Source organism: Epinephelus moara, chromosome 10 (genome assembly GCF_006386435.1).
Source record: "Epinephelus moara isolate mb chromosome 10, YSFRI_EMoa_1.0, whole genome shotgun sequence".
NCBI lineage: Eukaryota > Metazoa > Chordata > Actinopteri > Perciformes > Serranidae > Epinephelus > Epinephelus moara.
In genome coordinates this window covers 25,008,223-25,033,325 of record NC_065515.1, presented here as the reverse complement: position 1 = coordinate 25,033,325, position 25,103 = coordinate 25,008,223, and the positions used below count along the sequence as shown (strand labels likewise).

Sequence of the window (25,103 nt, the reverse complement as noted above, 5' to 3'; positions counted from 1 at the left end):
ACACACACACACACACACACACACACACAGACAGAGTTTTCGTCATTATATATTAAGATAAATATGATTATACGACTACATATTGTGTACATTTAAGTCAAAAACGAGTCTACTGATCAAAAACTGATCAGCTTAATGGTAAGCGATGACAGTTGGATGATCATAAATCATTTCAACATCTCATTTATCTGCTTCTTAAACTTTTGTATCACTTTAAAATGTGTATTTTTTAGGAGTTGGGTCAGTGATAAGTCAAAATAAGCAGCCTGAAGTCATCACTTTGGGATCTGGTGACAGGCATTTCCTATTATTTTTGCAATTCAACAGACTAAACAATCAATTTATTTAATCCAAAATTGCACAACAGATAAAGCAACATTGAAAACAAGTGGTTGTGGTGCTTATACGTGTGTAAGAGCATGTACTTGTTGCCTCAGTGTAACGCAGCTGAGCTGCAGGAAAAACCATCGGCACAGAATACAAACACCAACAGGAGAAGATGGCTGATGGTAAGACTTCAGTGATCTTCTCTGCATGAGGGAATTTAACTGAAGGTGTGTTTCAATCCCTGCCTTTGACTGACCTACTTCTGTGTTATTTAAACTAGAAGGAACCTGTGTGAATGTGCCACGACTCCCAAACACATCACAAGTTGCCTTCAACAGCTTCACACCGTGCACTGAGAACATTGTTGGAAAGTTTACTGTTATGGATATTATGTTGGACTTTGAGTTTCTGTCAGATTGTATTTTCCTTGGACACTTTCTTGGACTTTTTGTCCATCAAAATTTGGATTTTGTGGCGGAGCAAATTGTGGTGCAGTGTTTTGGATCACATGTTTGAACACTGGTTTCATCCAGGCAAAGATGGTGATTCAACAATTACACGAGGCACATAAACTGGGGCTGCAGCTGCCCCAAAACGTCTGACTTGTTTTAGATAAAAAGTCTGAACTGATTATTTTTAAACATCAACACGTTGTTTCTCAGATTCACAAGCGTGACTCCAGATGCTCCGTCGTCTTTGCTGTTTTGCTGTTCAAACGTGCAAGATGTTACGAAATGCTGCTTTGTTAACATAGTTCTTAGTCATACCTCTTTTTTTAAATAGCACATTGCCTAATAGTAACTCCTTATCTTTAAGTATTAACATGATACAATTAAGGTCTTATTTTTGTAGTTCTGGCCATCATGTCTAATCTGCAATAATATTTTTGGCTTGTTTACAAGCTGTCTTGGCTGACCGCTTGTGTGTCTTGCCATCTGTCTTCATTATAGCAGTGAACTCATCAGTTATTTTGGGGAGTGCAATGTTATCATAACCAAAAATGGCTATGAAAATAAAACCCAACTTGTAAAAACACAGAATTGTCCTTAAAGGTTTATTTTAGATGTTATGGTAGGCCAACCTTTCCCTGTCAATATGCAAAATGAAGCAGCAAGGTGAATCTGACCAGATCTCTTTACGGGGGATTGTTTAGTGTAAGAATCATGTATTGACAAATCGAGTGTCTAAACACAGATATATAGTCATGATACAGAACACTGACTGTGATAACGTATGCACAGCTGAAGCGTGATCCGTGACGCAGGCTCTCCCATGTGGGTGAAAACAGCTTCCCAATGTCACACAGCTACCCAACAGACTGCTGAATCACTGCCAGCAGGGACAGCACAAACACACACGCGTTCTCTCGTACACCAGCAAAAAAAAAAACCCACCCGTCTCTTTCTACACAGTCTCTCTCTCTCTCTCGTGTCCCCTGGTGTCACTGTCTGTCATTTCACCTTCCCAGTCTAACTCTACAGACATACGGCGTCCTTGCAGAGTCCCTACAGTCTCAATGCACAGCAGAAGGTCAGCCCTCCAACTGCTCCATCTGTCTACATTCACCTCTGAATGCTCCCTAAAATATCCGCTCATCCTTGTTTTTCTTATTTTCTCTTTTGTGTTTCTGTATTTGACTGATCAAAGCATCGTTCCACCTGTTTTTTCCTTTCCTTTGTATCATGGTCTCTTCCTCTCTGTTTATTTGCTCTGTTTCATCTTTTCAGACTACCCAGCAGACATGTTTTGGATCGCAACATGCAGGATTTTATTGCTCAGTAGGAGTCAAACCAAATGAAAACAAATGTCTCACAAATGTAAATACCGCCTGGAAATACTCTACCGCTTTTATCCCAAGTAGCAACTTTAAATTTCATTTAAGTTTCAACAGCTATTCAAAATACTTTCTGCTCAATAGCTAAAAGAAGATAAAAAAGTCTCGACCACTGATACTGCCCTTTCCTTACCCTTTGTCTACCTGTTTTAATGAAAGAGGTGTCAACATATGAGTGATGACATATTCCAATGTAAGAAGAAAAAGGAATATTGAACTGCTATTGTTTTGGTTTTCTACAGGATTATCAAACTTTTTGGGGGTTTTGTTCAGGCACTGAGAGCACTTGGTTTAATGGTGCCTATTATGCTTGTTTTCAGGTTCGTACTTGTATTTTGGGTTTGTACAAGAACATGTGTACATGTATTAATGTTCAAAAAACACTTTATTTTACTCATACTGTCTGTGGTAGAATACATGTATTCACCCGCTGTCTGAAACTCTGTTGTAGCACCTGTCTCTTTAACACATTCTCACTCTTGTCACATGTCGCTGCTTGATCAGGAGACTTTCACGTCTAAATATGACACAGATATCTTCAACAACTTCTGTCGGTGAAGTTCTGGGACGCCGTGTCAATTGACGGCTGTTACATGTATTGTGTCTTTTCAAAATACACTTCCGTTTTCAGAGGAAATGTATAGTTTCTGCTCGTTGAATGCATACAGTGTTTTTCAAAATGAACTTACATTGGTAAAACACAAAGCGTATTTACGTTTATGACGTTTATTACATTGTGCAAGATACAACCGTGGTAAGGTTTAGAAATGACTTCATGCTGTGGCTCTACATTCAAATGGGAAGCAAACACCAATCTCGTGGTTGAAAGTCCATTGTTGGGCCCATCCACCACCCCTCCTGCCTGTCCTATACGGACATCCCAGGTCCTTGAATTACGCTGTTGTCCAATGGCATTTTAAAACTGATGTTGTCTTTGGCATTATTAACTGACACCAACCAAAAGCGTAACATAGCGCCGGAAAAGGATACCTGCTTTTCCTCAGTGTCTGATGCAGAAATCACTGACCGAGCGGCAGTATTTGATGACTTCAGAATGAGAACGTGTTGGTCTCTTTAAGCCCTCCCGCCCAAAAAAGCCTGGTCTGCTGTGATTGGTCAGCAAGTCCAGGCCTTTTGTATCTCAGCGTCTCTGCACCGTCATTGCAGGGAATGTTATTCAGCAGCACTTTCTATCGTGGAAAATCACCAAAATGTTTATAACTGGACAAGTTCCAGCAGGAATCTGATCTGAAATCAAGCAGAAAATAACATCTGCAACCAAGATGACATGTTTCTCTGATGTAAGCATGTAGCTACATGTAGCAGTGTAGGTTACATAATATAAACAGGTGCGTGGAGCAGATGACCACGTAAAGAAAGAAGCAGACATGAGCTTGTTGCGAAAGTAAAACATATCTGTTGGAAGCAGAGTATTCAGAACGGTCTGAAGGCTGAGGTTACGGAGATTACTTTCACATATGTTTACTTCATTATTTGAAACCTTGGCCAGGTTAGGAAATGATCATGGCCATGGTTTATTACTGAAAACATCACAGGTCACTTGAAGCACAAAACAGTGCATGTTACCTTTATTGAGGTTTCCTTTGATCTTAATTCAAGTATTTTAGGCGAAGCACAATCACCTGCACTGTACGCCCACCTTCCACCCCAAACTCCTTATCACTCACATGCAGTTAAGAAACATAGCGCTTCCTTTACTTCAAAAAACAAACAAAATGTGAACATAATCCATCAACTACATTGCCAATCAAAAACATATTTGAGAACACAAATTTGTAGGGTATACACTTTCATGGAGACAGGGCTGATAACAAAATGTTACGGAGGAATGAAGAGAGCTCAGGTCGTCTGACAATAATTTAATTAGACAGAGTCTGTGAGGAGATAGCCAGTAGCCAGAAAAAAGACTAAGAGATTAAATAGACTAGATTTCGATTCCCTACAGCTCAGCACTCAAAAGCTGACTTTGCAATGTCATTCATCTGCCCAGAGGTGGAAGACAGAGATAGAGAGCGACAGGGAAAAGCAATGAGAGAGAGAGAAAAGCAGACATGGACAAAAAGGAAAAATGACATCCCCCCAGCAGTAACACAGCGTTCAGCCTGTACAGTATGTCTCTCTTTGATGGCTGAAATACAGGTGCTGATCGTGTATAAAATGCACAAAGCAGCTAGTATACAAAGGGCCTTTAGTGTAGTGTGTGGTTTTAAAGGAGTGTCTCTGTATGCAGTAAATCTCTTTAGATCACAGGAGTCTTCCATTAGACAGCTGGAGACGAATGCACAAGACAGAAGCTTTAAAACTGCTCCCACAGAGATGAACTGCAACACTAAAATCATTAATAACATCATTTATTTGACTTCAGCTCACAGTGCCATAAAGTGTTCTCCACCATACTGAGTGATAAACATTGAGAAAGTGTGTGTCTCAACAGTATATAGGGTATATGTTAGCAGACAGCCTAAAGCCTGATATCAGACAGATAAGAAGATCACACAGCCTTTTCACTAATGAGGTACACTGCCCATATGTGTCAGTCATCTCTTTAGATCTCTTCCTTCATATTTCTCTGACATATTGGAAAAACTATGATGAAAAACATTATGTGATGATGCAGCATCATAAACTTAATCAGCAACATTTCTGATGATCAAATGTTTCAACTATTTCCAAAGCAGAAATGCCATTAAAAGATAATCTGGTTACAGCTTATTATATATAAGAATTTGTTGCTTTCTCTGTTGAATATCATCTATAAATCCACCTTTCCCTAAGCCCCACCCCATTGTGATAGTCCAACAAGCTGTCAGAGTAAGCATGGAGCCCACACTGTAACTAACTGCACTCCCTGAAGAAATATTATCATATTTTTGGAGAAAAAGAAACAGTGATTCCAGAGAGAAGCAGACAGAGGGGTCTACAGTCTGTGTTTGAAGGATATATCCAGGATGTCAAACTGACTCAGCAGCTGGATGGGCAGCAATCTCCAGAATAAGTCAAACAACGTCAATCTGCGCACAATGCGATGACACACAGCTGGTTGAATATCAGCAAAGTTTCCCTGCTTCCCTTCAATGGTTTCTGTACAGCAGGGTCGGCCTTTTATTCAGTGTTATAATCATTAAAAAGCAAAAGCAGCATGTGTATACATTCAGTAAGGCTATATCTTCAGTAGCTAGCTAGCTAACCCTTTACACTTTTCCAACCTCTCCAGGTATCGAGTATCATTAATACACGACGTGCCCCAGGCACAACATTTAGCTCCAAATCCACAAAACCAGCTTGAAAATGAAAGAAATCTGAAACGATTGCATTAGAGTCAATGGAGCACAGCTGTGTTGTTGTCAGACCCTGGTCTGAGCTGGCCCAATGGTATGTTATGATAGGTCCGAAAAAGGTGTTTAATGCAGTTTGTTGCTCATGAAACATTTGATTCTGATTCAGAATACTTTATTGATCCCTGGGGGGACACTGGGAGACATTACAGTTGCTCTAGTATTGTATTGTTTTTAACATTTCAAAACCTGCATTGTTTGCATTCATGTTTGCTAAATAGAAGTCTTTGTCTTTCCTGCTTTTTGCTTTTGCATCTCCATGTATTGTGTTGTTACCACCACCAACTGTTGATCAATGAGATCGTGTTAAATCATTGGCTGTGTGTGTCATATCACCACATGCCCAAACCAAATGGCACCAAACAATTGATGGTTGTCAAAATCTCCCCAGGGTACTTTTATGTACTATAAAACTAGACATGCAAAGGGAAAGACCGTGTAGAGCAGTTGCCTTATTTAGCAATAAATTCAGCTCGACTCTCACTTAGTAACGCGGACTGATGAATGTGTTTTTGTCGTGTGAAGTTTACATAAAAGTTTAAGGCTTCGTGTTTGTTAACATACATTGTAAGGAGTCTGCTGACAGCTAACAAGAAGCAGAGCGAGGTTTCATTACTGGTGATGACACAGTGACAACATGGCCCACACACACACACAGATACACACAAATCCTTGATCTTACAGCAGACAGATGCTGCAGCCCACCATCACCATGCTGTGTGGTTACAGATACAGTGCAGTAACAGATGACTGCGGAACACAACACAGACACACTCACACAAATACACAGGAAAAGTGAGAAAAAGCAGCACTTAATATGCTCTGTGTGTGTGTGTGTTGGGGGGGGCGTCTTATAAGCTTATGATTGGTATGGCAGAAAGTGTTCAGCATCAGAAAACAGTGAGAAAAAAAATCCAGGGACTCTGCCAGATTAAGTTTGCGTGCACAAGTTTGTGTGTGCATATAAGCTTTTCCATTTAGCATTACTCTGCAGACACTCTGCACATGCGTTACAGCACATCTTACTAAGCAGAATTCTGATGAAAGTGCAATGCTCAGAAGTCCTCTTATGCACTCCCATTACACCACTCTCATAGATGAATGAAGCAACCAAACACACACACTCTCACACACACACTCACAGAGGAGTAGCACGGCTCTGTGCTGGAAGTTTCACTCCCCTCCAGTTAGGAAGAGGCTCTTTATCACTTCTCTCTCGGTCCTCCCTCCCTTGCACCAGGCCTGATTAATGGCTAAAACTGTTAACAAATCAGTCTGGCACTCTTCTCTCGACAGATTAATAGAAACTCTCTGGATATTTTGTGAATCCAAACCGGCCACGGTGGTCAACTATAACTGACTGACATCGGCGTCCGGAGGTTACAACAATTTATTTCTCTTTAACATCGTATCAGTACGAAATGAATAGGCTGATGGATGGAAAGCTTGGAGACTAAATATCAGCCTGTGTCTGGTCAGATTTTGACACACCTGGGAGGGATGTGACAGCTCAACATCTACCTCCACTAGCATGGATGTTAACAGAGATGGAAAGAGTGCCAAACAGTATCTTTAAGCCCACATTCCTAAAGTGCAGTTGATAATGTTTCATCAGGAAACACTCAGTTACAGTGGAGAGCACTACTTCCTCTTTAGGACTCTCCAGACTTCTAAAGTGCATCTGGGCTGCAGCATCATGAGCTGCATTACCACACTGCTGGAATGAAATAAGTCTATATCTCTACCACGGGACCAAACCGATAATGTGTTTGTGAATGTAACCAATGTTTTGGAGCAACGCTCTCACTAGACAGCTTGCTCTGGGAGTTTGGTGGCAGTGTGCATGCGCTCTGTGCCACAACCACTGGAATGTATGACATACATGATCACAGAAGGGACAAACAACAACAGTGCATCATTGCTACAGAAATCCACTGTTTGGAGGAGGAGGGGTCCAAGTAAACAAGGAGAGAGACATTTGTTTCATGGAACAATTTTGACCACTGCTCAACAGGAAATAATGTGCTGTCAAAATACAGACCAAAAGAAACAGTCAGATTGCAGTTTGTTTGCTCCTGCATGTGATAATCATTAAAAATGTGTAAGAACAAAGCAGTTTTTCCACATATCACATGAATGACAATAACATGTATTCCAGAGGGATGATGTTCCAATATATCACACTAAAACTAAACGCCAGTATGTACAGAAATAAAGTGGCGTCATAGGTTGACATAGATTGAAGTGTTAACCACCTGACAATAGATGATACATTCATCACACTGCTGCCAGCCTTTGGCAGGCAACTGATTTCCTAGCAATGACATCAATCTGCAGCTGTTGGCATGGTGCAGGAGTAGTTTGAATTACTCACTGAGTATTAAGAGCCTTTAAATGGCAAAAATCAGTGATGCATTTCATACAGTGACATCGATAAAATATATTTTTAATTATTAATGAAGACAGATTTTTGATATCATTATACAGTAATTCTCTGTGTACATTATATAACTGTTTAGATACCTTAATTTATTATGAGACTAATCGCAATTAATGGTGAAAAATAGACTTGTTAACTTTCTTGCCAAGAGTTAGATGAGAAGATCGATACCACCCTGTACCACTCTGTCTCCGCTGGTTGCCTGGCAACTTCATGGCGATGACAAGACTCCAGGAAGTCACAACTCCCAGCCAAGAGGTCTGGCACATAACCGCTCATAAAACAACAACTTGTTGTTTCTTCACTTTAGTTCTTGCACAGATTAAACAAACAGGATGCAGCAAGTTAATTGGTGAGCCTTAGATGTGGTGGTGCGCAGAATTTATCACCTTTGGAAAGAGCCAGGCTAGCTGTCTCCCCTGTTTCCAGTCTTTATGCTAAGCTAAGCTATTCAAGAGCTGGTTTTAGCTACATACTGACCATACAGACATGACAGTGATATTGGGCTTCTCATTTAACTTGGCAAAAAAGTCAATAAACTAGATTTTTTTAAATGTTGAACTATTCCTTTAAAAAACACAATACTTGAGTATAACACAAATCAGTCCCACTGAGAGTCCCTACAGTAATACTGGTACCACTGTTATGAATAGAGTGCTCCAGGGTTGACGTTTTTCTGTAGGCTCACGGAGAAGTTAGCGCCACCTTGGATTTTTCCATTGGGTTTTGGATCAATCCAGAAAATAAGCTCTGTGGCAAGCAAACGTTTATGATGCTTACACATTTTCTTCAGCAAGATAATCTTCACACATAAACACCACTTTTATGATTATTGAAGCCTAAATGCAAAAAAAAAAAAAGCAAAAAGATAACGTTAAGCTGTATACAGACTACACCATGGTTGCCAGGTTTAACATGATGATGCTTTGTAGTCTCATCTAGCCACATGTTAGTAACTGCCTTTTTTAAGACACATAGATGGTGCTTCAAAGTTCAAGAGGGGAGTGTTTACTGACGTATTTTATGTCACAGAACAAACCGTGAAAGTCTTAAGTCTTAAGCTTGCATTAAGCATAGACCTTACTTCAAGCATCTAACCAAAAACCTATTGACCTGAGAAAAGGGAAGCAGGTGAGAAGCAGCTCACTCATTTCCAGGTTTTAGGACTGGGAGCCGCTATGGTAAACGTTGGGTCTCAAATGCAGAGAAGAAGTTACAAAAAGACAACAGCGAGTTAGATTTTGCAGGGAGCTCCGATTAGAGTTAGACCAATAAATCATCTAGGCTTATCATATCGGCTGATATCAGTTTATTGCAGACATATCGGTATCAGTGGATATGTTGGGCGATAACAAGAAACTGCTGTACAGAAATGCCAAACCAGCTCTGAGGTCATTTAGAGGCAGTGTCGCAGTTACACAGTTTGTTCACCAGAGAGCACTGACAAGTTTGTTTGTTTTTTCAGATATGTGACGCTCATGTACCTGATCACAGTTCTTTAAAAAATATGGATTAATAAATCTGAGGGATCATATCAAGATCATTGGTTTATGTTGTGTGTAAAAAAATATTATTATCATGTTTTGCACATTAGCTAAACATCTATTGGTCTTACATATCAATTTAATCATATTCAACATTTGGCTTGCAGTCATATCAGATTCAAATACATTTTTATCATAATTTTTTTACTTTTTTTTAACAGGTATCTCTTTTTAAAATAATTAATTTTGGTGTTTTCAGTCCTGTATAGTTTTTAATTAATTAGCCTAATCTTTCCGGAGTTGTAAAACCATATGAGTGTCCTCCATAGTAGCTGCAGAATGCATAGTTTTCATCAGTCCATGAGTCATGATAAACGGATCTGCTGATAAATGTTTAAATATTTACAACAACAGAGGCCAGTGGAGCAGAGCTGGCTCAAATTCTCAATCAATACATCTCAGATATGATGGTGACTTCATTAAATTCCACATCCTGGAAAACAAGAGTCTGCCACACGTTCAACAGCCTGTGCCACCACGCAAGCACGCGCGCGCGCGCAAGCACACACACACACACACACACACACACACACACACACACACACTAAAGCCCTCTTACCATCTCCATCTTCAATTTCCTGATCTTTTCATCCAAACTCTTCTTCCCCGTCTCCTTGCTGGTGTCGTGCGCCGTAGCCAGCTTGGCGTCTCCCCGGAGAGAGGACGCCTCTTCCCGCATCCACCTGAGCAAACCCTCGGGGGTCTTCCGGCCAATTTTCACCTCTATGTCTTTCAGATCTGGGATGGTCTCGCTGGCAGTGCCTTCGTCCATCGTGTTGGTGTGTTTAAACCGAAAAGATCCGCGAGATTACGTCCTTTTCGTGTCTTGGAAATTGTTGCCTGTCAAGCTGTGAGAGTCACTTCCTATAGGATTGTATGGCATCCTATGCGCCTCCAGCTGAGAGTGACTGCGCCAGGAGAGAGCAACAACCTGACAGCATCAACACAACATCAACGTGCACAATAATGCTCACAGATACTCTTCATTTAGCTGCATTGCCATCTGCTGTCAAACTGATCCAGCCCTTAGAGACAAACTGATGATCATCAAGTGAAAGCAGAAAAACAAATATCTAATTTTCTGTTTTATCTCCCGTGTGTTGTTGGTTCCTCCAAAGCGGCAGAGAGAGCCTGATCCCAGGAGTCCAGTGTCCGGGGTATGAGCGCTGCAGGCCGGCGGTGAGTCTTGCCGGAGATCCCTACGCTGAGCTACATTGCGCAGATTCCACCTGCATGATGACAGCGACCAGCAGCCGCAGAGTGGGAGAGGAGAGGAGACCCCAGACTGACAAGTCAGCTGCTGTGATATCATACTGCTTCCGGCATGACTTTCAAAATAAAACTTACGTTCAGAAACACATTGGAGTATTATGAACTACCAAAATAAAATAGCAACTCTAGATAGATAGATAGATAGATAGATAGATAGATAGATAGATAGATAGATAGAGATAGATAGATAGATAGATAGATAGATAGATAGATAGAGATTTCTTTTTGTAGAAAGTGCTTAGAAGTAAAAGGGTGCTTACAGGTAAATAAGGTATATTTATGTACAAATATACAGTGGTGGAATGTAACTAAGTACATTTACTCAAGTAATGTACTTAAGCACAAATTTGAGGTGCTTACAGTGGTTGGAGAGGTAGGTCATGTAGCCTACGTAAAAGTAGCAATACCACAGTGTAGAAATATTCTGTTACAAGTAAAAGTCCTGAATTCAAGGTTTTAAGTCGCTAAAGTAAAATACGCCTGATTATCATCAAACTATACTTACCAAGTAAAAGTACTCAAGTGGTTATAAAAATACTAGCCCATTTCAGAATAATGTATGTTACAATATTAGATCATAATTATTGATAGATTAAAGTATGTGTCATTTTAATGTTGAAGTTGCTAAAGATGGAGCTAAATGGGGGCGTCAGTGGCTTGGTGGTGGAGCAGGCTCCAGGTTCCGGGTTCGACTCCAGCCTGTGGCCCTTTGCTGCATGTCACTCCCTCTCTTTCTCCCCCTGTCTGTCCTATCAATTAAAGGCCAAAAAAAAAAATCTTTTTTTTTTAAAAAAGAAAAAAGATGGAGCTAAATGTATTACTTCATAGCTTCATAACACAATAATTTGATTTGTTAATTATACTTCGTATTGATGATCTGAAGCTGTAAAGTAAATGGGGCTGCAACTAACGATGACATCTCATTGTCACTTAATCTGAAGATGATTTTCTCAATTAATCCATGAGTTGTTGGGTCTATAAAGTTTCAGACAATGGTGAAAAATGTTGATCAGTGTTTCCCAAAGCTCAAGATGACGTCCGCAAATGTCTTATTTTGTTCACAACACAAGATTCAGATTCAGTTTACTGTCATGGAGGATTAAAGAAACCAGAAAATATTCACCTTTGAGAAGCTGGAATCACAAAATTCAGAATTTTTTTTTGTCTTTTGAAAATTTACTCCAATTACTCATTAATTCATTCATATTCCGTAACTGAGTCTCCTGTTAGGGGTCATGGGAGGGCATGAGCCTATCCCAGCTGATTACCAAATTAATTTAACAGTTCACAACTAACTGATTATCTATTAATCGTTGTTGCTCCAGTGAATAAACTGATTAAATAAATGTAGTTGAGTAACAAGTGCAATATTTCCTTCTAAAATGTAGTAAAAGTATGAAGTGGCAGAGAAAGGAATTGCTCAGCTAAAGTCCAACTACCTCAAAATTGTACTTAAGTGTAGTATTTAGGTAGATGTAGGCTATAAAGTCAGGCTAGTTTTTAAATTGTGTTTTAAATTTCCTTGACTCCAGAGGCCGCTATGTAGGGATAGCTGCACATTCACAATGCCAAATGCCCAGAGTGTGGGAAAACATGTTGCACCTTTCCTGATTTTCGCCGTGGTTGGCAGAAGTTAGTATATACTATAAACTGAACCATATATTGTAAACCAAACTGCAGGTAAAAAATAATCAGATTTAATGTGGAGTGGTTCTATGGGGGGGGAATGGCTAATTGTGAAGAGAGAAGACGCTTTTTTGCTTCCCGTGTGTGTTTTTCAGATGGTAACGTTACCTGGTCAAGAACAGGCAGGATCTCAAGCATCTTCCTAAGATACACAAAAGCAGCAGGACAATGCGATAACACTGGACTGGCTTGTTTAGTTGCCAATTTTTTCAGAATCAGAAAACTCTAAGTTGATTTCAGATCATTTCATTGCAAATCTGTTTAGATGCAGCACAGTCCCTGTGGGGTGGGATGGATGAAGAGTCTAATCAGTGTAATAAAGTATGACAGATGTCTGTGTTACTAAAGACTATCACATTACTCTCTTTCACACACACACACACACACACACGCACACGCACACTGTGTCTCTTCATGACAACGTTCTCCCAGGCTGCACAGTCTCAGTCCAGGCAAATGTTTCCTCAACAGGCCTGGACCTCCTCATGTGAAACCATGAGCTCTGTAGCTGCCATAACACATCAGGTTAAAAGCTCACAGTTATGCGACTGGTGGGCTGACGTGTTGCACTGGCAACGGTTTGGGGCAACAGAGATTTAAATGTTGTCAGAAAAGTCAATATGGTGTGAGGTATTTTTTCCCCCCTGACATTTTAATTATAGCTGAGGAGAGAAAGCGTTTTAAAACGTGCCATTAAATCTATATCTGAAGATTGTTTTACCCACAAATGCTAAGTAACAAAGACAGATGGCTAACAAGGTCTTTAAACATCCCAGTTTTACTGTGTGAAAAAGACATGAAACAAATCACGAAAAGAACTCCATTAGTCATCATTGTCGGTAAGTTTGCTCTGCTAAGGCTTCCTGAAAATGTCCAGTGCTACCGTATATGTCTATAACACAAAGAGACAGTGCAAAGAGACTTTGACTTGTGTAATCTGCAGTCGGAGAAGGCCTCTGGAGAGCTGAAGAGTTGCTTTTTGCTGCGAACACTCACTCAGGGTGCCAGAGAGAGGCTGACTCAGAATGGAAATACAGTTGTAGTCAACGGTGATGAGGTGGCTTGGAAAGGCAGAGAGAGGAGTTTCAACTATAAGCACTAATTACACGTGCAAGTGGGCCTCAGGAGAGTAAGTGATGAAGGGGGAGCAATAAAAAGAGGGGGAGGAGGAGGGTGGACATGTGCATTAAATAACAATATTGTAAAAGCAGGATTCAGGATCTGAAGTGGATTAGGGCTGTCTCTTTCTGATACGGCAGGAGAGCTGCCGAGACTACCAGAGTGAGGCTCCAGTTTCAGATGGAGAACATACAATATAATTTATACTTAATCTTAAATCCCTCCATTTTTAATACCGCCTTGGACCAGACAAAATAGTGAAGGTGTATCAAAGGCATTAATAACTGGGGGGAGCTCAGTTTAGAGAGAAGGTATAAAGTCTAGATTAATAAGGCTTTCCTGTGATCCTCTGATCCTTTTGTATTTGGTGTCACATCTCGTGAGGGGCCCCAAATTTCCTGGCTATGCTCCTGTCAATGTAAATGTAAAGTCTCTGCAGAGAAGGATTTCAGAGATCTTTGATGTTTGGGTTGCCATCTTTGCTTTTACTCTTTCTGTTCATGATATACCAGGTAACTTTTCCATTCTCATCCCTGACTCTTTGTATATTATTCTTCATCAGTTACACGTTCTCCTTTTGTGCCAGGAATTAAGACAGACACCAAAAGTAGGTTACCAAGGGGTTAGTTTGAAAGCTAAAAGGACCTTTATCAGTATTTGGAACACATATCCTAATCCCACTTTACAGGGAGTGTTGCAAAGGCTGCAGGGATTATTAGGGGTCAACATCTTTCCCATAATACCTTTGTTTTGCTACTTGGCATCTGGGATGTAATATCAGCTAAACTGGAGCCTTTTTAAGCAAAATGCTGTTTAAATTCTGTTTTTGGCTGGGAGGGCGCACAGCCACACAAACAAGCATCTGTAATCATTATGTTACCATGCAATCAGCCTGGTATCCACGATGGCCACCATGGCAACGGTTGTCGAGAGGAGAAAATTTTCAGATTTCTGTACACCCACATAGTACAAATGGAAAAGGCTGCCCACGACGAGGCTGTACTAAATACACATTTATGCAACTCTGCCTAGGTGTATCAGCTCTGTTCATACCCAAGTGAGGCATGTGTGTGTGGGTTTGCATGCTCTTTCAATATTTCTGTGGGTTTTGCCCCAGGTGATTCAGTTTCTGACCACATCAAGAACCAGCGTACTTGGTATTAGAAGTACTTCTCTCATTAACCTGTGGGCAGATGATCTAGTGCTTCCAGCTGTGAACCGTTCGTGCAGACTTCTTCCTTTTCAGACAGGACTGCTGTTTTCCATTGAACTGTTCGAAAAAAAAACTGGGCCTCCTCTATCTCTGAGTAACTGTCTGATTAATCTAACATCATCCTGCCCCTGTCCCTCCAAACTGTACCCCCTGTCAAACTCTGGACTGTGATGAACAGCCATCAGATGTTTAAAGTCCCCCTCCTCTCAAAAATGAGTTTTCCTTATTGGTATTTCATGTTGATGTTTGTGCAGAATGATGCATGTGCTGGTTTTGACAGACACGCATTTATCTGCTGAAAAGGGAAAGTTTCCATGTGCTCACCTTAACTATCAGCTTAAGACTAGTACAAATGAACAGGGATTTGTGACATCATAGCTAGTTTGGAAGTCATTCACGGCCCAGTATGCTACTAACACAATGGAAACTTGAAACCTTCAATGTGCACACACGCTAAGAATGGACTTTTCAGTGATGCAGGAGACATTATATCATACCCCATTTCTGCCGATATATTCCCCTTACCCACACTGGGCTTTTAACTATTGAACACAAGATAAGTATGTTTTCTTTAGTTTACTGTATAATCACCTGAAAAAAAGAATTGTTGTGTTTTCGTACCTTAGAATGAGTCGTTTATATCTACACAGGGAGCAGGTCCTTGTCTACAGAGATCTCCATGCTGTACTGCCATGTTTCTCCAGTAGCCCAGAACGGCTAAACCAAACACTGGCTCTAGATGGGGCCATTCACGTTTTTTGGCATTTTTGCATCAGCCATAGTAGTTCACAGCCCCTCCATGAAAAGGGCAATGGAAAAACACAGATTTATTTTAAAGTAAATCTGTTGAATTCAGTGTTTTTACCGGTTTAAATCAATGGGTCAGTTTGTTTTGGAGATTAGGAGACCTCTGTAGATAATTCAGCTCCCGGACAAAACCTGAACAAAGCTCACTGAAGGAATTCTAACCGGCAGAAGGTTCAGCTGGTTGCAATCTGCAGTCCTCACAGCTAGATGCCATTACGTAAATCACCCTAAATCTTACACACGGTTCCTTTAGCTTTTGATGTAAAAAATGTTGGCACATATTCTGGATTTTTGAGAGACAAGGCTTTCTGGTGGGAAAAGAGAACATATGAGACACAAACTATCAGTCAAATCTGAGTATTTTTCAATTTCTTAAACATGTCTTGAGGAAATCTTTCAGTTTTACATATTTAATTTAAGTGTGTGTGTGTGTGTGTGTGTGTGTGTGTGTGTGTGTGTGTGTGTGTGTGTGTGTGTGTGTGTGTGAAAGTACGACTGATAACTGTGTATATGCTGATTGGAGAGCTGCCAGGGTGCAAGTTTTTAATTGTATGCAAATATGCTCGTGACATTTTTATCTGATGACAATTCATTCTTTGAATCTTTGAATACTGACTAACAGTACTTCCTGGGACTACCCCTCTGAGCATGTTTTATATTGGTCTTATTACATCTAAGTTGCACTTACTATAATCCTCCTGGACTTTGTTTGTAATTGATTTGCTCCCACCTGCGGGTGTTATTGCTCCCCAGCTGTCAGAGCAGGGCTGATCTCTCTTTGAATTATCTCTCCAATGGTCTCTTGTGTGCTGAGGCTCTGTGGGCTTCTTCCCTGTCTTGTTAGAGAGCTTTCATTTGCTTGGGAACCACTTTTGATGTGGGCCTGTGAAGCCCATTGAGACATCGCATGTGATAGCGGGGTTTAAAACACTTAACACCCTCTCCTCTTTGTTCCACTGGTTCATCATGATGCGAGTTTACCCTCTGGTGGAAGAGTTTGGATTTGTATGCAAAATCATTTTAAAACAAAAATATGCTTATCATGTGTTTGTCTGATTTTCTAAGATAGTATTGTAACCTGCAAGATCACAAGGTTTTACAGTTAATGTTTGCTTTTGTTAAATGTTTACAGGCTATATCTGCATAATGCCTTCAGGCGTTTTAGAGTTTCTGTCAACAGCTCATCATACAGCTGCATGCAAATTTTATTGAAATTAAAGGTTATGTAAAATAAAGTTTCACTGAGTTCCCTTCAGTGTTTTCCCACTCACACTGATCCTGATGGTTCACATTCTTCTGTTAGCTGACACAGGGCAGGGGGAAGAGGGGGGCTGACTGAAACATCCTCCAAAACAAGACTTAAAAACTATGTTTACAAAATGGAAGAGACATAAATAATATCATCCTGTCAGAAAAGACTTGAAGGAATGTCAGTTGGTGTTTCTGTTAAAGAGCCAAGTATGGAAAAAACAGCAACATGAAAAAAACAAATGACACAATCTCCCTTTTTAGAAAGAAAAAAAAAATAAAAAGAGATGATGACTAAGATTTGTGTATTTATGGATGAGAATCAAAAGTGAGAGTTGATACAAAAAAGTGTGTGGGAAACATATGTATCTATAGTTATACACTATCTCCCCTTAACACTAGCTATTCCACTCCCTAGTCACTCCCAAGCCTAACCTGTTCGACCTGTCTGCATGTGGGTGTTGAACACAGTAGATTTAACTGTCGGCTGAGCAGGACGAGGTATTTTTCTTGTTCAGTATCTTAGGTCAAAATACTTAAAAAACTCTTTCAGTACAGCACTATACTTCTTGTCTTTTTTAGAATAGCAGGTGGAGGAGGAGGAGGCCATGGAGGCAGACGGCACAAAGGACATCGAGTCTCTCATGGAGGACATGGACTACATCCCTGGCCATTTCCACCTGGACCTCAACCTCAACTGTGATCCCGTTGGACCTGTGAAGCTGAGACTCAGGGACACTTACCTAAAGCAGGAGAGCCTGCGAGGCGAGCTGGAGGCCGAAGCTGGGTATCTACAGTACGCTGTCCGAAATCTGCTGGGTCTGCTGGCTTTTCACCTGGAACATTTAGACACAGCTGAGGAAATTTTCAGGTGATGATACGCTGTCATTTTTGTAAAAGGGAGAATATTCCAAATATTCACTAAGGGAGAGGCCTCGTTTTGAGACTGTTTTTGCATGGTTTCACAAGAGAGCTTGACTAGTAATGTGTGTTAAAAGCTAACCAACAAACACCAAAAAGCATAGAAAAAGCAGCACATGACATTCTACCAACTATAGTAAAAAAAAAATTAAAAAAAATCAAGACTATAAATCCACAGTCATCTTATACACTAGTTGACAGACTGTTAATGGCTGGGCCACAAATGGAGGTTGCAAAATAACAAACATATGTTAACATGAGCGCACACACATTTGGCATATTTGACTTAAACAAGTAAAATCAACAAGATCAACAAAACTATTAGTTGATCCAGTAAGACTTCTGCTCCCTGCTGAAACAAGATGTAACCTCCTAGCCAATTACACTCATAATTAAGTGGAATGTTGTAGTAATTATGTAATGTAATTGCCCTCCGATAACCATTAGTCTTTCATATTTACTTTTTGTAGCTTGCATATTAGAATACTTCTCTTTTTCTCTGATAATATTTTACAGATGTCAGTAAAGTAGGCTTGTATGATACTATTTAAGTTGGATTTTACTTTCTTTACCTTAACTTTGCATTTTATCATGTACTTCCTCTCTGCTGTGACACTTGAAGTTTTATCTTATTTCAGTAACACCAATTTCCTTATTCCTGAGGAAAGTTCATACTGTACCAGGACACCAAGAGACTACAGTCATGCTAGCAGCTCTGTGAGGCTGTACTTTGGCACAGCGGGGCTCTGAGCTGAATGCTAATGTCAGCATGATAACATGCTTGCAATGACAATGCTAACATGCTAATGTTTTAGCAGGTAATGTTTAGCATGTTCACCATCTTAGGCATGTTAGCATGCTAATGTTTACTTACTAACACTAAACATAAAGAAGGACCTGGGGCTGATGGGAATGTAGTTTTGCAGGTGTTTAGTCATAAACCAAAGTATGGTAGATCACAGTTCATCCTGGCAAGGACATGAATGTTTGTGCCAGATTTTCAGTAGTTATTAAAACATCTCAATAAAGACAAAAATGTCTAGCGCCTAATTCTTGTGCTAGAGAAAAAAAATCAAGGGATCACCAAAATCAGTAGGGTTCATCCTCTGGGGACCATGAAAATCTTTTCAAAATTTCATTGAACTCTACTCTTATTTTTGTCAAAGTAGAAATGAAACATCATGGAATATTTCAAAATCAATTCCAATATTCAAGACCTTTACAGAGGGACGTTTTTCTAACTCCACTCTCTCTGTGTCTCTGCACCTTTCAGAAGCATTTGTAAGGAAGACCCTGGTAACCTCAACGCCTGGGCCAACCTGGGCTACGTGTACGACAAGCTGAGCAGAGAGTTTGATGCAGGGGAGTGTGTGGAGAAAGTGTCCCATCTCATGGGGTTGGACGGTGGAGAGGATTCTCAGGAAGAGGCCAGGATCCTGGCGGCTCGCTGCCTGGCTGAGCAAGCTTATGTTTATCCCTACGATGTGGAGCTGGACAGTGAGGAAGACCTGAGAGACAGACTGACAGCAGCGTTGACACTTTACAACAGAGCCCTGGACTACGGGGGTCAGCTGGTGAGATACACAAGCAGTAATACTCAGAGTATATCTGTTAATGTTTTTGTAAAAGCCTGGGATTAACATGTGAATGTAAGGAGGAGCACTGAAACAATGACTGGTTATGTAACAAGACCACAAGCATCATTCTGTGACTCATAATGTTCCAGCATTTCAGTAATTGGTATTTATGTTGGCAATCCTCAGATACCCACCTGCTATTCATTGATTTGTATTTATGTTGCCGATCCTCAGATATGTTTTAATTAATATTTCTTCTATTACTCATTTCACCTGCAAACCTTTACTAACATTAATGGATGTGACTGTGCTCAGAGGATTTATGAATATGAAGCTCACAGTGACCTGGATATGAACCATGTATTTCCCCCAAATCAAGTAATGCCAATTCTACTCTTCAAATTACAAATCTGGCACAGCACAGAGTCCTTAGTTTGCTTTCAGTCATTCAAGACAAGTGCAACACTTTGTTCACTTGGGTGGAATAGCAATCAAACAATGCCTAAACGATCTGAAGACTTCAATATTTATGACTGCACAATTAATGTCTAGTCTATTATTAACAAAATTTGTTGTTTTTCAGATACCAACAGAGGAAAAACGAAGCTGGTATTTTAAAATGGCAACCATCTATATAAGGTACAAAACAAAATCATAAGAAGATAACCGCTACACCACTCAAAGGAGCAGTGTGTTGGATTTAAGGGGATTTAGTGGCAGTGGTGGGGACTGCAGATTGCAACCAACTGAAACTTCTGCTCCTTCCTCTTCCTCTCCAAAACAAACATGCCAGATGGATAAAACCATTAAAAACACTAAATTGAGCTGTTTCAAATTACAAATCAGTGACTCTCCCACACTGTTCAGTAGGTCGCAGCTCGGCCACTGCAGCAGCACCTGCTAATGTCAAATCACCTATTTTCTCTGATAACTTAATGTGTGCTCACCTTATTTCTGACCCAGACACACAGGGGGTGTTTACCATGAGCCGAATTATTCGCAGAGGTCTCTTCCTCTCCAAAACAAACACATCTGGTGATTTAAGCCAATAAAAACACTGAATAAAGCAGTTTCATGTTACAAATCAGTGTTTTTTCAATGCTGTTTGGCATGTCGGAGGTGGGCTGCTAGCTTAGCACCTGTTATATGTGCATGCCTTTCTTCTATTCTTCTATGAAAACTTAAGATCAGGATGTTCAGGAGGTTTTTACAGGGAGACAATTTATCCACAGAGGTCATTTCCTCTCCTAAACAAATTGACCCAGTGATTTAAAGTGAAAACACACTGAATAAAGTAGTATCATATTAAAAAAAATCAGTGTTTTTCTGATGCTCTTATCACAGAGGGGCTGCTAACTATGGTGGCCATTGCAAAAAGGCAAATGCCTTTATCTGGGGCGTTTGGTTTGTCCTTCATAGGCTACTTTAAAAACATGGCGGTGCAACATGGTGATTAACAACCCACTCCCTACATAGATATAAATGACTCATTCTAAGGGAACAAAAACATAATTCTTATTTTCAGGTGATTATACACTCTAAAAACACACTTATATTTTACTTTATTTCTGCCAATATACCCCCCTAAATCCTACACACTGGACCTTTAATGTATGCATTTTACTAACTCATTTTCTCCCTCCAGACTGGATGACATAGTGAAGACCAAAGATGACTCTGAATACTCCAGACTCTCTCACTACAATAAGGGACTGAGGCTTCTCAATGAAACACTAGAATCAGAAAAAAAACAACACAAAGGTATGTCTCTATATGAATAAAGCTGCTCCTCTCAGATGCATTAGAGCAGTGCAGCTTATAAGAACCAGGTAAAAACTCTGATTATGATCTCCCTCCACAGCTCTGGCCTGGTGTTATGTCGGCATCATGTTAGAGAGGAAGGAAGAGTTCTCCACTGTGCCCATGTCTATACATGACTGTGGCTACTCAGCCTCCGATCCCCTATCCTGCTTTGGAACTGTAAGTTAACCCACATATTTAGATCTCTCAAAAAAATACCATCAAGCTAGGAAAAAAACTTTTGTCTCCCCTGTCTGGCAGTGGAGTAATTACACAAACACAAGTCTTTTTTGGCTTTAATCCTTCCTCTGAACGCTGCGTTTCTATTTTATCTGGAGCATCCACTCCAGAAACTTTTTTTTGGATGCTTTTTAGGATTTTCGGCCATAGCTTATGCCCTTTCTTTGCCCTTTAGCTCTGGCTTGTTGACATAAAGTGCAACAATTCTGGTGCACTGGCGCAGGAAAGTTGCCCCAGACACCACAATGGCGGCATACTGACAAACACAGAGAGCTTTTCTGGCGCCAACAGGCTTAATCAGCATTATGTGAAGTTGTTTGGCAAGGTGTTGGATGTAACAGACATTCATTTACATGAAAAAGTCCTACAATCCAGCTTTAAATAATTAATTTTTCTGATCATTAGTCACAGTCTTCGAATGCTTGATGTTTTTGCCAATACTCTTTTTACAGTTTCACACTTCAACCTGCAGACTCCTGTCTTCAACCTTTATTAAATGTCTTTAGCTCACTGCTGTGCACCTACTTATACACTACTGCATAGTGAGGCCAGACTTATTAGTCCTGTGTGTTAATGTAACATTGTGTCATTAATTCTTGTACAGATGTAGCAGCACAAAAAATTACTATGTAAAATACCCAATGTCTCAATCTACATGTTGAGTCCCTCAGCTAAAATGAACTTAGCTGTTTGTTTGTGTGATTTGGGAGTTACCACATCTCATGCTCGCAGTAAGAACTGCTTTAATTTATGTGACATCTTCAATATATGTAATTTATATATTTTCGCCATAACATACAGTGTAACTGTCTGTATCCTCAGGCTATAAACTTGGCTAGTGGTGATGCATTCACCCTAAACCTTTTGGCAAAGGTCTTCTTTCTACTGGGCAAACATGAGATGGCCACAGGAATCTGCAACATGGCCCTGAACGTGCTCCCAGACCCAGAGCTCAACTGGCAGGCTTACTGCACCCGTGCCAAGGTACTGCAGCCAATGAAGTTGATGCCAAAACCAAGCTGGCAAAGCTCAGTCAATTACCATGTGAAATCCCTTTAATGCTTGAGAATTTGCATGAATTGAAACTGGCTGAAAAAGCCACCAAATTCACGTATTTGTGCCGTTGGATCTAATGTTTCTAATGAGCTATGTATTTATAATCAGTTTATATGGTTAAATTGAAATTTTACACATTGCATAAGGTGATGATTTTTATAAGATTAATAAAATAGGATGTTCATAAAAAGGTGTACAAGTATTTATATATGTTTTTCTTTTAGATCAATATGATGCTCTACGTCAGGGACCTGGAGAAGGCAAAACATGGTGAAGGTGGAATCCCAGACCGACAGAGGCTAACTGAGGCAAGAAAAGACTTGGATAAGGTTCTTAGTGTACGTCCATGTCTGCGGACACACCTGGAGATGGCACAGGTAATAGCACAAACAACTAATACGCAATTTTTTTTTACAGTAACGTGGGTTTACAGATTCATGTCTCTCCCTTTAGGTGTACTACTACATGGGTGTAGATGCACTCCAGGAGAGTCTTTTGGTGGATGAGGCGTCAGTGAACAGTGCGTTGGTGAGTCTGTCCCACGCCCTACAGTTTCATCTGGGTGACAGCTTGCCTGACCTCCACGTGCTCCGAGGACGCTGCCTCCTGCTGAAGGGCGAGGAGCAGAACGCTGCAGACTGCTTCAAACGTGCTATGGAGTTGGAGAAACCAGGGAGCACAGACACCACAGCCCTGCGCTGCCTCCTACAGGCGCTCTTGACTCTGTTCATGCAGGAAGGCCCTGACCCAAGCCTTGCCATCACCCAGCTGGAGTTATGTGTGCAAAAGGCAGAGGAGAGGTACCCCCAGGACTTTGTTAAGTCTGAGCTGAGGTGTCTGTACAGGACTCACACAGCAGAGGTCACAGAGTTATCCAGAGCTCTGATCAGAACAGGCAGACTGGACCTAGTGAGGAGGCTACTGGAGACAATAGTGCCTAAACAACTGCATAAGAAGAAACCAAAGCCTCGGTCTTTCCTCTTTGCATGAAGCCAGTATGTGACTTTAATAGACATACAGGCACATGACCTAACCAGACCAGACATGCAGTAATTAATGAACTTCTTGACAGCATTTCACAGATGAAAATGAACAGCGGCTGCATGTGCGCTATAATTAAGCTGTCTTTAATTTAATGGTTTATTTCAAAGCTGTGATTCTTCTTATAACTTCTGGAAAGACTGGATGTACAGAGTAACCTATACTTACAGTGTTACAGCACAGAGGGATATTCATTTTAAGCTTGTTCACAGTGGAAAATTACTGAATTGAAGAGCGAGTGGTTGGATGTCTATATAATGAAATGGCTATGGTCAGGATTGGCCCTCATTGGCCCTTCTGCAGTGGCTGTATAAATGAAATGTGGTTTTCAACATAAATAGTCTTATTTCTTGTAAGTAATATTTAAATAATGTCACACTACCTCTCCTTGTGTTTGAATTTTAATGCTCTACCGCTGATGACCAACAGATGGAGCTACAGACTATCAAGATGTAGCCTGGTTGGTGAAAGGTTCTGTTTATAGCTATAAATAAAGACCTTTTTTTTTTTTTGATTACTCATTTTGTAATTTGTGTGACCCCTGCCTCAACTTTTGTACAAGTACAGGTGAAGTTCAATAACAAAGCCAACAGTCATTGTGGGTCAAAGTGCCATAACAGGCTTTTATTACACAACAGCAATTTTACAAAAGCAGTTTAAATTCAAAGCGTCTTGGTGCAGGGGTGTGGCGCACCAATCAGCAGGCCAGTGAGCTAGAGGTATACCATCAGTGAATAACCGAAACTACACACAAGACAAACCCTGTTACCTCAACCGAGAAACACCCAAACAACTACCAATGCCACCACAAACCTTAAATCACCACAGCTCAACTCCCGTGACTGAGGGCCAACACCAGCTGCAGCACTAAAGATAAAACCATAAATGGAATATGCTCAGTTTACTAAAACACAAACAACTATTAAAATAAACAATGTGATGTAAACAGCAGCCAGCACTTTACCTGAATTGAACACAGCAGGTTAGTCATGGTGTAACCACAGTTTAATATTAAAGACACTCAAACATTGCCACTGCCACTACTCCTGCTGTAATGACCCTTTACAAAAGAAAAAATCAATTGTTGGCAAAAATCAAATTTTTGTAATAAAATTAAATGTTTTAAAAATCCAGTTCCTCAGAATCATTGGCACTCCTACATGACCTTAAAATGACTCTACTTAAAACACAAAATTTGTTTGACTCACTAAGGAAGCATGTGCAGAGGAGTGATCAGGGAGCAGGAATGAGGCTGCCACACCTGTGCTCCATGAGCCTCTGAACAGCTCAGGTGCTCTCACCTTGACTGGCCAAATAGTGTCTGGCTCCTACATTGTTTTCACACTTGGTCGTTTTCAGCCCTCTAAACGGTCTCAGAGCAGTGACATAGCATTATTTGCGTATATCCTCCTGAGACCTGAACTTTTGTTTGGTATATATTTTTAATTTCTCCTAGCTATTTGGGATCAGTAGGACCTGATAAGTATAAAAAACTAAACATTGTCAACGATAATTAAGTCCCAATGTCTTCATATGAGACAATAGTAAAGTCCCAATGTCTTCAAACAAGTACTTCCTAATTAACAGCGTCTCAGCTTGTTACTGTTGTTTAAATTGGTCAA

General features: G+C 40.4%; 2 protein-coding genes across 3 annotated transcripts in view; one reads left to right on the top strand and one right to left on the bottom strand.

Moving 5' to 3' along the window:
• The window catches only part of lurap1 (leucine rich adaptor protein 1), a 24,087-nt gene extending 13,335 nt beyond the window's left edge, over positions 1-10,752 (bottom strand). Inside the window, exon 1 of the mRNA XM_050055968.1 lies at positions 10,061-10,752. Coding sequence (XP_049911925.1) covers positions 10,061-10,273 — 213 coding nt within the window. The 5' untranslated portion in view covers positions 10,274-10,752. The remainder of the gene's footprint in view (positions 1-10,060) is intronic.
• A 6,554-nt stretch (positions 10,753-17,306) lies between these two features.
• Positions 17,307-24,573, top strand: ttc22 (tetratricopeptide repeat domain 22). Of its 2 annotated transcripts, XM_050054840.1 has the most exons (9): positions 17,307-17,347; positions 17,429-17,717; positions 19,041-19,341; positions 19,928-19,983; positions 20,990-21,105; positions 21,206-21,324; positions 22,207-22,368; positions 22,665-22,817; positions 22,894-24,573. In XM_050054840.1, the coding sequence occupies exons 2-9, from the start codon at positions 17,455-17,457 to the stop codon at positions 23,428-23,430; spliced, it is 1,707 nt and encodes a 568-aa protein (XP_049910797.1). In that variant the 5' UTR covers positions 17,307-17,347; positions 17,429-17,454; the 3' UTR covers positions 23,431-24,573. The 2 variants fall into 2 exon arrangements, with proteins under 2 accessions (XP_049910797.1, XP_049910796.1); XM_050054839.1 differs by having other exon boundaries at positions 17,320-17,717.
• The last annotated feature ends 530 nt before the right edge of the window (positions 24,574-25,103 follow it).